General features: G+C 39.5%; 1 protein-coding gene across 3 annotated transcripts in view; it reads right to left on the reverse strand.

The window, feature by feature from the left end:
* Positions 1–14,687, reverse strand: part of RABGAP1 (RAB GTPase activating protein 1) — a 62,070-nt gene that overhangs the window by 35,627 nt on the left and 11,756 nt on the right. For all 3 annotated transcript variants that reach the window (XM_053962536.1, XM_053962537.1, XM_053962535.1), the window contains exons 4-13: positions 14,476–14,680; positions 13,716–13,890; positions 13,286–13,443; positions 12,322–12,432; positions 11,606–11,672; positions 10,538–10,640; positions 9,173–9,342; positions 6,446–6,620; positions 5,736–5,829; positions 2,463–2,613 (exon numbers count right to left, since the gene is read on the reverse strand). In XM_053962536.1, the coding sequence (XP_053818511.1) occupies positions 2,463–2,613; positions 5,736–5,829; positions 6,446–6,620; positions 9,173–9,342; positions 10,538–10,640; positions 11,606–11,672; positions 12,322–12,432; positions 13,286–13,443; positions 13,716–13,890; positions 14,476–14,680 (1,409 nt within the window). The remainder of the gene's footprint in view (positions 1–2,462; positions 2,614–5,735; positions 5,830–6,445; positions 6,621–9,172; positions 9,343–10,537; positions 10,641–11,605; positions 11,673–12,321; positions 12,433–13,285; positions 13,444–13,715; positions 13,891–14,475; positions 14,681–14,687) is intronic.

Here is a 14,687-nt window from a genome sequence, read left to right on the forward strand (position 1 = left end):
TCTGTGCACAAGGAGAAAAATATCCCTGAAACGGGCCAGAAGGTTATGATCTGTCAACACAGATCCTTATTAATTTGGGACTGTGCTGCTGCATGGGGTCAGGAGAAGCCTGGCAGAAATCAAATGCAGCTACAGGAATAGAGAGGGCAACATGAAGACAGAAGGGGCACTGCATTATGAACACAGGTTTCCTGCATCTCCTGCTCACATTCCAGGGCATAGATTTTACATGGGACTCCTCGTGCTCCTGCACTACACCACAGCAGTTATTCTCACATAAACCCCCTTCAAAGCATGGTAATGCAAATAACTGCAGGCTTGCCAGAGAAGAATTGGCATTAGTAACATGCAAAACATGGCAAAGCATTACAAAGATGGGAAAGCAATGTAATATAATGGACCCTTGTCTTCTTATAATTAGCAATTTTTTTCCCAGGAACATTTACTCCTATACATTGCTGCATACTGACTGTAACTGAGCTGCTATTTTAAGAGCAGTAAGAATTAGTCACATTAGAACTCCAAAATTATCACATTTCATGCCTAAGAAAAGCATGAAAAAAAATTTAAGGCCAAAGTGCAGCCCAGCTTTATTATACTCTTGGCATAGACTACGTGCAAAGGGTCTGCAAACGTTGTATTGCTGGGCCTTGAATTTATGTTCTCCTCAGCCTCCCAAACAATGCTTGCATTTTTTGCCTGTTCTCCTCTTCAGTACCTCCACACAGCCACTGAGAGATAACCTTATTTAAAACCTTGCACTTCTTCCACTGCCTGCAGACTGAAGAAGTCCCAATTCCCCTGTGAACCAAGCACACATTTCTGTCCTCAAACACCAACCTCTGTTCTTTCTACAGGAATAGTCCCAGCCTGTTTCCATATTTAAGACACAACAAAACAAACAGCCGTGGCACTGGGCTAATATGGCACCTCCAGATTAGGGAAATGTCATTTTTATTTGCTTGAGCTGGCTATGGCAGCATGCTGCTGATACACCACAGACCTCATGAGATACAGCAGGGCCTGAAAACAGCCACTCAGGACCCATTCTCTCTAATTCCTTAATTAGTTTCCGTGCTGAACGACCACTGCAGGCATAGCCAGTGCTTTTGAGCAGAACACAGTGCAGGAGCAGCCTACTCTCCCTTACACTTGGACTCCAGAGATGCTTCCAACACGAGATGCAGGCTACTTTCTTTGTCTCAGCCAAATGAAAATGAGTGAAAAGGTTTCACAGGTTTAAAAATGAAATGTTACACCATCCCCTTCCAGCTGACAAAGATAGTAGCAGAACGTGTCACCAACTGTGCCACAAAGACATCATCTTTTGCATTCTGATACCAAAACACTGAAACAGAGAAACAAGTGAGGCTGACAACTACTCACCAGGCAATTAAAATAACACAACAGGATAGCTGTGATCACTCCTTGCCAGAGCACTCAACCTCCACATTACTTATATGATTTATTCACCATAAAATCCAAGTTTCAGCTCTACAATGCATAAACCAGTATTAAGGAATTTGGATCAAGTTTCTTCCATATTCACCAAGTATATGAAAATACTTATGACAGAACATTTTTAGCTGATTTAACATGATTCACATTATGTAGGATCCTTCCTGCATGACTCCAGAAGAAACTGAGTTTAATTTCAGAAGCCCTTCTGCCCTCAGACTAAGGTCTTTAATTGCTCCTTGTGAATCTGTGCCATCAAAATATAGAGATACAAAGGCTGATTCACTTGTTTTGCTTTTTAACTGGTGAATAATTAATTTCTGTTATATTTGTACTAAAGCTGTATCATTAATAATTTCTAATACAGTCCTTCTAGACTTGCATGTTTGATGAAAGCAATAAAATCCAATGTAGCCATACAGGTAATGGTCAAACCCAAATGAACACATCTGTTTTCTGGATAAGAAGGTGACATTTCATTTGGTGACCCATTTGTTACTTGAACTTTGAGAACCACTGAATGTTTGTACATACAATTCTTATATCCCTTTGCTACCTTACTGGGCTCAGCATTCAAGATGAGAAGTCACAAAACTGCTGTCCAATGCAAAAACATCCACATTGTTCTGTTTTCTTTGTACCAAAAAAGGCTGCAATTTCTACTAGTGTTGGATTTTTTGCATAAACACTGAGACAACACAACAAAATTCAGCTTCCATTCAGAAAAGCCAAACAAGCAAAGAAAATTAATCTGTCCATTATGAAAGCAATTAATAGGATACTTATTTTTTTACAAACTCGGAATGCTGAGTGAAACAGGACTATAAAAGGAAAGCAGTGTAATGCCACCAGCAGCTCTCTGTCAGGGTTTTTGTTGGGAGAATTGAATCACAGCCACTCGTTGATACACTCAGGTACACACAGGCAAGAAGCTTGAAGCCACCTTATTCCCATTCTTTAAGAAACAGGGGAGGGGGGGAAAGAGCTGAAAAAAGCCAGGGTACCTTTGTGATGAGGATCCTGTACTTCTCCACCAGGTGGTCGTTGTTGTGACACCCTGCCAGCAGCTGCCACACCTCGCCCCGCAGCGCCTCGGGGACGCCGCTGCGCACCAGCGCCGACAGCGTCTTGGGCCGCACGCTCAGGTTCAGGTGCCTGCAGAGGGGAGAGTCAGTTACTGCCCCAACAGCCACAGCATCACACTGATGTGGAACACCACACACGGCACAACTGCCACGCACCCCAGACCTCTGAGCGAAATTCGAGTCATGAAAAAGAAATACAATATGGAGAACTACTTCCCAAACTATTTTCTTGCCTGCCATTAAATTTATATATATATATATAAATTTATTATATATAAATTTATATTTATTTATATTTATATATAATATATAAATATATATAATTTATAATTTATATATAATAATAATATAATTTATATTATATATGTAATTTATAATATATAATATATAAATTTATATTTATTTATATTTATATATAATAAATTTATTTATATTTATATATAATAAATTTATATATATTTATATATAAATTATATATATTTATATATATTTAAATATATATAAAATATATATAAATTATATATATAAAAATATATATATATTTATATTTTATTATATTTATATATATAAATATATAAAAAGTTTATATATTTATATATATAAATTTATATTTATATATAATAAATTTATATATATATTTATATATAAATTTATATATATATTTATATATAAATTTATATATAAATTTCTATTTCAACAAACCAAAACACTCCATTAAATACTAGAGGACAGAGGTCACAGCGTGTAAATTCCAAGTTCAAACTACCCCAAAATGAGCAGCTTGCAGAAGGCTCCCAGCAGGAGGTGACCTTCTCAGGGAGGGAGGGAGGGTCAGTCAGAGCTCGGAGAATCACCTCTCATGGTTATCCAGCTGCATCCCTGCATTAGAGCAGCCTCTGCTGCACCAGCCAGCCCCAGCTGAACAGCTCCTTCCACCAAGACCACTGACAGCTCATAAATTACAGCGCTGCAAGTTGTAAAAACTAAACCTACATATAATTTATGCACTTACAGCACGTTAAGCTGAACAGCTCATTTGTGGCTTATATATAAAAATCCCCAAAAGACATACGCCTTAAATCACAGAAATTACTATTTTTCAGCAGTTACTAAAAAGCAAACTTCTGGATAAAATGATCAAGAGAACTGACAGACAAAGCCAGGCAGAAAAATGAACTTGTGTCACATCAACTGCATTATGTTCTTAATAAACTGGCATTTATTAATGTTTGTAGGTCTAACAGATATGTGGATGATAATTTTACATACACTGGGACTCCCTGTGGCCTTTCTCTAGTCTAGAGTGTTCTGACAATAATCTAGAGACTAACAAGGTAGACATTTAAATCAGTATTTACTGCATAGAACCCAGGACCATCATGTCCTCCTTGACTGTGCTTTCTCTAAAGGAAATCAACTAAAATCAAAATAATATTTATACAGTAGTTACATTTATATCAATACACAGTCACACCTATAGACACATAGAGCATTTATTATGCTTTTATACTTCCTATATACAAAATACTCAGTGTTTCTGTAAAGGCCTATAGAACTGCTTTGCCTGAATCTAAGTACAGCAGTATTTCCAATGAACACAGTCATGAAGGCTGTAGACTAAAGGCTACACACTACTGGATTCTTCCCAACTATTTTTGAAATGAGAAAATTGTGTGACTCAGCAGTTATGAAACATCAGCCAAATATTCTTCGGTATCACAAAATACCAAATATTTAATTACTATGCAAATCTAATTACACAATTCTAAGAAACTAGCATGAAACTACCTGAAGTCTGATTTTTATGATTTTCAATCCTCTTATGTTAAAAGCTGGAGGATCATTGCTTCCAAATACGCGTTTTTAGTTAAGAAGGAAAGCCCTTTAACACATATTAAAGCTGTTGCCAGCATTAGCACAGAAGCATTTCATATCCTCTTAGAGCTGCCAAAACATTTCCAATGGGAGTCAGGTGGCTTAATTATCTCTGAGCCCTTGGAAGAATTATAAAAAAATTCAAGTTGAAAGAAACTTTCTCACAGTAGCAGATGCAGAGAGCTCATCTGGGAAAGATGTTTCTCCAAATCTGGGAGAGGGAAAAGGGACCAGGTATCATTTTAGTACAGCCTTCCCCTCTTACAAATGTGTCCATCAGTACAAAACCAAAGTGGAAGGAAAACAACAATAACTGCAGAAAATACTAAACAGTTATAACCTTAATTTAAAGAGATTCCTGTCTGAGTGATCACATCAATACCTTTTCTCATCTAAGCTGCATGACTGACTCCAGTCTCTGCTGTCTTATTCCTTGGATCCAATACCCCACTCAACCTCTGACTTGCTGTACAGCCCCTGCCCTGCTCTCATTGACTTCAGGAAGCAAAAGGCCACAATTAAAGCCAGAGTCAAAATGAAGCCTGTTTGAGCTCAGTCTCATGCTGCCCACCACCCCGCTTTGTGGGGAAAAAATAAAACCTAACAAAACCCCTGAATTTTACAACAATCAGCATCACTTTGGAACTGCTCAGGCTACTTCAAGATGAATAAAAAAATCCCTCATCAAAGGAGGATTGTGTTGCATTAGCATTTGGACTGTCAAGAAACACTCTTCTTGTACACTGACATTTTCCAGGGAAAAACAGCAGAGCTCATGTACTTCCTTCTTGGCAGGCTCTGGAGCCTTCCTTTAGATAAGGGAGGAAAAACATCTTCTCTATCCAAGTCCAAATCTCCCATTTCTTAAGCTACAGTCACTAAGATGTGACAGCTGCAGGAAAAATTGGCTGTGAACCCAGTCAGAATTACAAAGAGGAATGGAAGTGATCTGTGCAGAACAGACAAAGCAAGAGCTGCATTTTCTTTAGACTACTTAGTTTAGGTTTTCCTTTAACAAAATCCCAAGGAACCTGAAGATAAAGTAGAATTTTAAGACAGAACCAACTAAAGACACAGCATAAGTGAATTTTTATACATTAAGCATGCACTCAAAAATTAAAATATTTATAACACCCTCTAAAGAAATCAGAAAACATCAAGCCAGAGAATAAGGGGTGTTGTGGGGATGGACAGAGAACTAAACCCAAACTAATCTTATATCAAACGGCCTCTGGAAATAGAAACTCCAAGCAGAAGGGGCAAACAGAATGAGAATATTCAGAAGTGTAATTTTCAGAATGTGATTTTGCCACTTACCACTTGGACAGCAGATCTCCCCACGTTTCAAGAATTTTTTCTGCACACTCTTTGGAAACATCTCCAGAACCACTTAAGAGTGGTTCATCATTGTCTGCCAAGAGAACAGAAGGGACACTTCAGCCAAGGCCACGTGGAAGGCCAGCAGGAAAAGTGGAAACCCAAGTTATCTCCATTTCATCTCACAGCTGTAAGGCCAGATGTTACTATACTCAAAAGTGGTCATGGTTTGCTTTAAAATATTTTTTTAAAAGTAGAAGTTGCTCTTGAAAATGCATTAAGTTCCAAGCTGGGCAGGTCCTGGTGCAGTTTCATCTCTCCCAGATGTCTGACTCTCCACTAAAACACTGCCTGCTGACACTTCCAAATAACATCAGCTTCTCCTTTCTGCTCTCAAACCTGTTCACAGCTGCTCAGGGAGGGGCAGAAGCTACATGATAATCCCCAGTTTTTAGAAGCTCTTTTTCACATTGTCCCAAATACACCACACAGGAGGCCTGGGCTGAGAAAAGCAGGGACACTGAAGTGCCAGACGAGGGAGAGGCTGACCAGGAATGCCAGGACACTGGGTATGGAATCTTGCAGTATTCCAGCAAGAAAGAACCCCTCAACCAGGCAGATTCTGACTGGAAAGGAGCCTACATCTTTTATAACCACATTATTCACCAACTGCCCTTTCTCAAGGCCCACAAAGCACAGGAGCTTCTTACCTTCCTCTTCATCATCCTCGGGAGGAGATGGGATCATGGAGCCCTGCGACCCCGACTGGGGCAGGCGGAGAGAGGGGCTGGCTGTGGTTTTCCTCCTCTCCCTCTCTGACTCACTTTCCAGGCACACAACCTCATACAGAGTGTCCGAGTTGTTCTTCCTGTCCTTTTGCTTTATCTAGGAAACAAGGTTCATCTCACTGAGGAAGCTACACGAATGTCAGATCACTTCTTAAGGCTCTGCCTTCTCTTTCCAGAATAGGAGAGCTGAGGAACAACTTCATCCCATTCTACAGTGAGGAATGTTCATACCTGGAACACACTTAATGCAGGGTGCAGGCTGTCAGTGCTCCCTGAAATGTGCTGGGAGCGTGCTGCACCCAAAGGCACAAAGTGTCTGCCACAGGCAGAAGTGTCACTTGGATCTGCCATCCACAGGGAGCTCAGCTTTCCAACCATAAATGAACTGGACACAAATGCATAGATTTTTAAAGCTATAAATGCATCTGTGGTCTAAGAGATGAAGGTCCCTCAATATGCAGCAACTTTGCCTTTATTTAAGCAGTAGTGGAAAATTGAAAGCAAAAACTTTAAAATTATGTCAAATTCTTCTTCAAAGAGAATTTATAAAATGAGCTAAAATAGAAAAGGTTTCTGGGGATACTGATGGTGGCAAAAGTAATCTTAAAAATTTGTTCATATTTATTTGAACAAGATGAGATGAGCTTTAAGGTCCCTTCCAAACCAAACCAAACCAGTCTGGAATTCCATGATTTTCCCATGGCAACGGTCTTTAGCAAAGCTTCCAACTCTGTGTATACATTGCTGAAGGAACATAAATTGCTGAGTCCCAAAGTCTACTCTGTGACCCTGTTTCTCCATCATTTTCAATGCTTTGGTACCTTCCTTTCCTTTAAAGAAGGATTTCTCTTTGTGAAGCAGTTCTAAAATTTTAACACATTTTAAGGACTTAGAATTTCTTTTTCCTAAATGAATAAAAATAGAGAGCAGAAAAGAGGGAAATAAGATTTATAATTATACTCCACACCAAGCTCCCAGTGCTCGATTTTATTCTTTGGAGCATTAAAAATGAAGAGAAATACATCAAAACTAAAAATGACTAAATCACTAAATGTAATCAGAGCAAATAAAATCCCTCTGCTTTCACCATTTCCGAATAAAGAAACCCTGCCAAAGTAAGATAAGCCAATTCTACACAGCTGTACTTTTAATAGGCTAATCATGACTCCAGAGAAACAGGTTTCCCTTCCAGGCTTATCAGGCAGTACATTCTATATTTGTTGCTTCCACTACGAGTTTTGATAATCTTCCATTAGTAAACACTGGAAGTTGGATAATCTGACAGTGTCTGTGGAAAAAGAGAATTGGCCAAGATAAGTCACAATGTCTGTGAATTTGGTAAGACAAAAGATCCAGAATTAGCTCAGTAAGATAAGCTTCCTTTAAGCTGCCAAACAGAAAAGGCACCTTTTGGTGCTGTAGAATATTTATAGCCCAACAGCCTCTACATGCTCCACCTCAAAAATATTCTAAATAAAAAGGCTGAACTCATCCATGAAGAATTTTTCCACCTTAAATTTTGAAGGAAAGGGGTTTTTCTTTACATAGAAAAAGAATCCTTGGTGATTCTTTTGCTACTACCCAGATGCCATTCTTTGTTAGCACTTAAAGGCAAGTGTAGAAAGAATGAAGAAAAGCCTCTTGCTTAACTCAAAACCTCTTGAAATAAGAACACTTAGCAAGAAATTAGGACTCCAACACTGCTTTCTTTTTGGGCTGCACCCAGAATTGCTAAGCCTTGAGAGAGCAGGTACATCCACATTGTTATTTGCTTTCATACATTTCCAGTTCTTTAAACAGGACTTTCATTTCAGAACAAGAGTTTCTAGAGCAGAAGAACAGCAGTTATTTCAAGTACATGATCTCTTTAGTGACTTGGACTTTCAACTTATCAGCCTTATTTTGAGACTAGGTTATTGCCTTGTACTGTTATTAGGAATATCCTGGACAGAAATAATGCTTCCATTTTTAGGAGATGGGTAAAAAAGTAAGTTGGAAAAAACTGTAAAAATTTTTAACAAGTTCCAGGATTTTTTTGTGGTTGCTTGATTTTTCCCCCCTCCGGGGCAAATTTGGGGTATGTGTGAAATCTCAGTTTCCAACCATGCAGAAGGGGAAAATAGACTTTGACAAAAAATAATTTCCTTTGGAATTTCACGTGGATGTTTGCTCATCTGAAAAAGCTTCAAAATAAATGGTCAATTTACATGATAAAATGAGTTTAGTGATCTATCAGATACCATGTCACCAGGACTACAGTAAGGACTTCTTTTTTTTATCTTAACACTTAATTTTACACAATTATCCCTCTATACTCTTATGGCAGCAAGTCTCAGCTTGCAGATAAATTCTCCCTTCCTTTTCTTACTGTGGTTTGGCTGGAAAATCCATAAGCCTCTCTGTAACTTTGCAGACTCATCAAAGCTATCAAAAAAGCTATTTCAGGCTCTCTATGGGAACTGCAGATAGCCAGCAACAATCAGCACAATGAAGGACAGCTTTTCTAAAAGTGAAGTGCATTTATTTTACCTCTCTGAATCAGGAGGAAAATGTTGCATTATGAACATTATATTAGTCAAGGTTTCAGCAATCATAGGGAGAAACAGCCTATTAATTGTCGATTTTATTTCTGTATTTTCAACACGTTACCTGTTTCAATTTTAAGAAAAAATTTTCAGTTGAGCTCCGTTTGCTGAAGGGCCAGAACAGCCTCTCATTGGGTGAGCAAACTCTGACTTTAGTCTCCAGGATGAATCGAACGGGCTCCTGCACCTCAGTTATGACCAAGTCCACAGCAGTGGTCATGAACAACACTTTATCTAGAGAGAGAAAATGAAGCCACAATATGAAGAGAAGTATTTCAAATAAAATATTCCCTAACCCCTTTCCCAGTAACATGGAAGAACAAAGGAAACTTTCCTTTTCAGAATCGATTTCCCCCCTAATTTCACATCTCAAAACTCTACAAGTTTCAAAATAGGGAAATTGGATCACTATGCACTATCCACCAGAGAGTAAGGAAACCACAGCCTTCAAGCCAAGAAAATGATCTTGTTAGAGAGAATAAAAATTCTGCTTTTCCAAATCTCACTGAAATGTATCCAAAACCTTCATTAAACATTAGAGAGGATCTGTGCACTTAACAGCACAGTGCAGATCTCTTGCCATCCGGCCTAACTATACTTCAATTCTTTTTGGTTTTAGGAGTTACTTAAGTATTTAATACCATGATATTAAAGACATTTAAGACCATCTCAGCTGTGACATTCCAAAAACTGACTACACACTCTCCTGCTCCAACAGGAGGCAAGAGAGCTCAGTGACCTACGAGATCTCTCTGGCAGGGAATGATAAATTGTGTCCTTCAGGCAGGATGGCATCCACTCCAGCACCAAATTGTGCCAACAGCTGACTTTCATGACTTTGCCCAGTCAATTCCCATTGACTTCCCAACCTTTGGCACGCAACAGTGACAAGAGATTGAAGAGATGATAATTCAGCTGACATCTTAAAAGAAATAATGGCAGTCTCTTTCAGGACTTGAGAGAGCAATGCAGTATCAGCTATTTCTGGATGACAGTTGGAATGGTTTGCTTTCATTTTCACAGGTATAAGAATCCTTCTGTTTAATTAAAAACTTGGGTTTGGAAAAATCTGAACTGACCACAAGACACTGAGCAAAGCAAGTGCCTGCAAAAGTCATTTAGTGCAATTCTCAATGGGATTCTTGAAAAGCTCCAGTAGTGCACAGAGCACCTGCATCCTGCCCCACACCTGCAGAGCCTCCTACTAGGACACAGTTCCTACAGCATATTACTGAATGCAGTTTGCTTTTATTTGTCTTTTTTTTTTTTTTTTAATTTCATGTGGCACTTAGCACCCTACTTTCTGAGAATATATCCCATCCTGCGAAAACCTTTTGTGGAATTCTTCTGAAGAGAAAATAGAACTGATCCAATGCCCACTATGGAAGTAGCTTTCCTGCCTAGGGATAACACCTGGCAACATCCATACCTTTTGGTGTTTCTTCATTTACAAACTGGAAGTGTGGAGACTTTTGATTCCAGCTCCCAGTGATCACGTATGATTTCCCATCAGAACTTTTACCCATGGACTCCTGGAAACAAGGTAAGTTTATGGTTTTGGGTTTGTTTTTTTTTTTTTTTTTTTAATTAAAGAAGTTTCTACATTATGTAGTGCCAGCCCTGTGAGAGAGCTACTGCACTGGCAAGGAAAGGGCAAGTCCATGTGACAGAGTCTGCAGCTGAGATAATCTCTGAAGGGAATAACAGAGCTCCCCTGCAATCCTTGGTGCTCATGCTGATAACATAGAAAGGCCAATTAATACTAATTATTCTATTAGTACATGGCATGACCAGTAGTTGTGGAGGTGGCCATTTAACAGCAACTTTCAGCTCACAGATGTGTAGACAAGAACATGTGTTATTCAGTCATTAAAAACCAAACCAATATTTTATCTAATGTTCAGCTTGTCTGTCTTCCTAACAACCTTATTTTCTGGGCAATCCAAAGCCTGGTAGAAAACAAAATTATTCATGTAGTATTAAACCTTTTTGAGCAGCCACTATGTACAGCATAAATACTAGCACATTTGTTGTCACTTCACACTTGTGAAGTCAAATGATCTCTATCATTATTTTACAGAGAAAAGTGAGTCATAAGAACAAAGCACCCACTAGTTCTCAGTGTTATATTCAAAGCCCCTCAGGCCTCAATTCTCACACTAGTAACTATGCTGGAAAACTTTCTGTGTTCAAAGCACAGCACTTTAATATTCAGCATGTCTAAAAATAAGGTTCTATGTTTCTTATTTCAGGCCCCTGAATGAGAACAATGATGACTGACTGTAAAACTGGGCAAGTCCCTTGACCAAGCACCAGGTCACGTTCTCACTGAGCAGCAGAGGCAGGGACTCAACTCAGCTGCCCAGTCTCACCCTCAGCAGTGGAACCTACAGCATCAATTCCCATCAACAACTGCAGAAGTGTTCTCTGTCCATCCTGACATCATGCACAATCATAACCAAAACTCTCACTGAATTTTGTTAAGAAAGATCCTTACCAAATCCAAAAGGTGCATGTCACCACTCCGAACGTCTTTCCCACGGCTAAGGAGAAGGCCAAAACATCTGCAATGCCAGGCAAAAAAATGTAACTGCAAAAATTAGACATGCTCATAAACAAACCATTAGCATTTCTTATCTAAGTACTTGCTGTCATACATCACAAACAGCCCAGAATCCACTGACAAACATCAACAAACCCTGACATTTGAAATCAGCATCAAGCTTGTCCAGCAAAACAATGTCAAGTCAACATCAAAAATGTCCAGCAAGATTTCAGAAGCATACTTACAATATGGTTCTACCCTGTTTACAGCAGCCTGGGAATTGTTCTATTACCTTCATTTTAAAGTCACTGCTAACAAGGGTTCCTTATACCACAACAACACCTGACCTGCAGTCTTCTGCCCTTCCTTTGGTGGCTTTTTTTTTTGTTGTTTTTTAGACATATTTTCATAGAATTTACCCTTCAGTAGAGACAAGGATCAGATGAAACACAAGGACCTCTTCTATGATTTCATTTTGGCCTTTTCACAAGGACTTTTGGCCCAGACAGGTAAGTTCCACTTCATCCTCTGGTTTACCACACTCAAGAAAAGTGTGGCACTAAATCACACAAATGGAGCATCCACAGAATAATTACTAACCTGCTCCCTCAGAGGCAAAATACTAACATTAAACGGATAAAGAATCTTTTAAAAGCTGATGACATTACCTTTCAATAGCAAGTTCTTTATTCGTTGTCTGTTGCACATAAATCACAATCTTCTTATCAATCCCTTGGCGGAGTTTGAAGCATTGCCTGTCCTTGTCTTTGGGAACTGCACTGTTATTCATCAGGGAAGAAAAAAAAATTCTCAATTTATCTGCATTCCTTGCATATACCAAACCCAGCATCAGACACTGGTGCAGCTCCTTGCACCAAAGCACTCAAAATCTTTCTTTCTTGCATGCTGTGGTCAGTAACATGAAAGAAATGGCAACAGATTTAGGTGAAAACCAAGGACACAGTTTACAAAATAAAAACTGGGGACTTATACTGTGGAGGTCAGTATTGTGAGGCTTCCAGCTAATTTCAACAGTTTCTAAATATTGATTCCCCATGTAACATACAGTACTACCTACAAGAAACTGTATATTGCTTGCTCTCACAAGGGATGTGGCTGCTGGGGTACATGACACCAACGAGCCAAGGAGTGACCAACCCTCACACTATTTCCCCTTTTTATCCATTGGAGAAGCCCTTCTAAATGCTGCAAAAAGAGGGGGAAAACATAAAACTACATTTGAGTGCCAATCACACACTGAAATCTCAGCACCGATATTCCCAGCAGAACAGTGACAATGATGCATTTTCAGCGTCAGCAGCAATTTTGCTGCTGAACAAACAGCAAAATTGTGGTTGTGCTTTTAAGCACAACTTAAAAGGCATTGAAGACAATAAAAAAAAAATAGAAAAAGCACATTGCAGGTAGCACCAGTGTTCAATTCAACAACCAAAATTACCCAGTCCAGAGGTTTATCACTGTATTATTTCCCAAAAATATTTATGTCTGGGATTCATTTAAACTAGAATAGGAAACTCTCAAAAAGGGAATTTAACGACCAGCTCAGCCTCACACTCTCTATTCACTCACTTTCCAACAGAACCATAGGCTGCACGAGAGAAGAATCTCTACCTGAAATAACCTTTCCCATCATCTTCTTTGATTTCCAGAGACACGGAGAAGGTGAAGATGTCACTGTCTGGGGTCTGGGGGGTGGCAGTGGCTGAGAGCGGGGTCTGTTTGGCAGAGCGCCGGAAGGCAGTGGCAAAGCTGTACAGGATTCGGCTCACCTGCAGCCAGAGTGCACAAGTGTCAGCTGAAACCTACCTGGATTTTACCTAATTCACACAAATTGCACAAAAATAATTCCATTTTAGCATCTAATTAACTGGTTTTCTGCGCTTCTTAGGATAAACTGTTAACCATGCATTCTTACCCCATAACTAAGGTTTGTTGATGGATGAATTACATTACTTCTGAAGTGCCTGAAAAGCTTCACTTAAATTTCAGTAATAACATTTATATGTACATAATTATCATTTGACAAAAAGCTTGCACTTACAGCCTCTTGGATTTCACATCGGAAGACATGAATCCTGAAGAGTTCTGCATTGTAGTGGCTTTCAGTGAAAGCAAAGCAATCACTTTCAGGGGTCCCATCGTGCCCTCGTACACAGAAAAGGATTTTATAGATTGGATAATTTGCTATTTCTGTGTTTGTCTGAGGATCTAAAAGTCTGTTAAAATAGAGAGAGGGGAAGAAAAAAGCAAGCTTGCATCTTTAGAATTATTTCAGCCAGACATAACTTGCAAGCTTTAACAATTTCATACCTCCTAGAGAAAGTACACCACAAAAACTAGATCCTGTCATTTACTGCAAAGCATGACCACAATAATGATGTTTAAATTGAACAGCACAAAAAAATACAAAGCCACAAATGTTTCCACCAATAATTTCTCCATGGTTTTCAGGGATTAGTCTTCCAAAAGTTACACTAGTATTTGGCAGTGGACAGCCCCACCTCTGTTAGGCCTCGTGTATCAGACATTTTCCAAACTACTTTCCAGGCTATTTCCAAAGTGTTCATCAATAACCAATCCCACTATGGCTTTGGGGATAGCTTGGATCATCACAGTACTTTTTGGCAGAGTGTTTGGTAAACAAATTCAAAGGATCCCTTTTCACAGATGTCTATAAAACCCACTTCTCCCACTAAAGAAAATCCAAGTTGCTCAAGTCTCCTGGCAGGTAAACCACCAGCTTGTTTGCTTTCCAAAGGAGCCAAGATGAAGGCACAGCCCCAGAGCAGCGAGCCCCGTACCTGACGGTCCCTTCAGAGACGTTGGGCACGGACAGGGTGACGTCCAGGGAGATCTGGCACTGGCCGCGCAGGATGGACATCATGCGCAGGGCCTCCACCTCGCTGCGCGGGGCGTTCACCGAGGCACAGCCCAGGTAGGTCAGCTTGCTGAACACCACGCTGTCCTCGTCCGTCACGGGCGTGAACGGGCTCAAATCCTCACAGTCTAGGGC

The sequence above is a fragment of the Vidua chalybeata genome, chromosome 21 (assembly GCF_026979565.1).
Source record: "Vidua chalybeata isolate OUT-0048 chromosome 21, bVidCha1 merged haplotype, whole genome shotgun sequence".
Classification (NCBI taxonomy): Eukaryota; Metazoa; Chordata; class Aves; order Passeriformes; family Viduidae; genus Vidua; species Vidua chalybeata.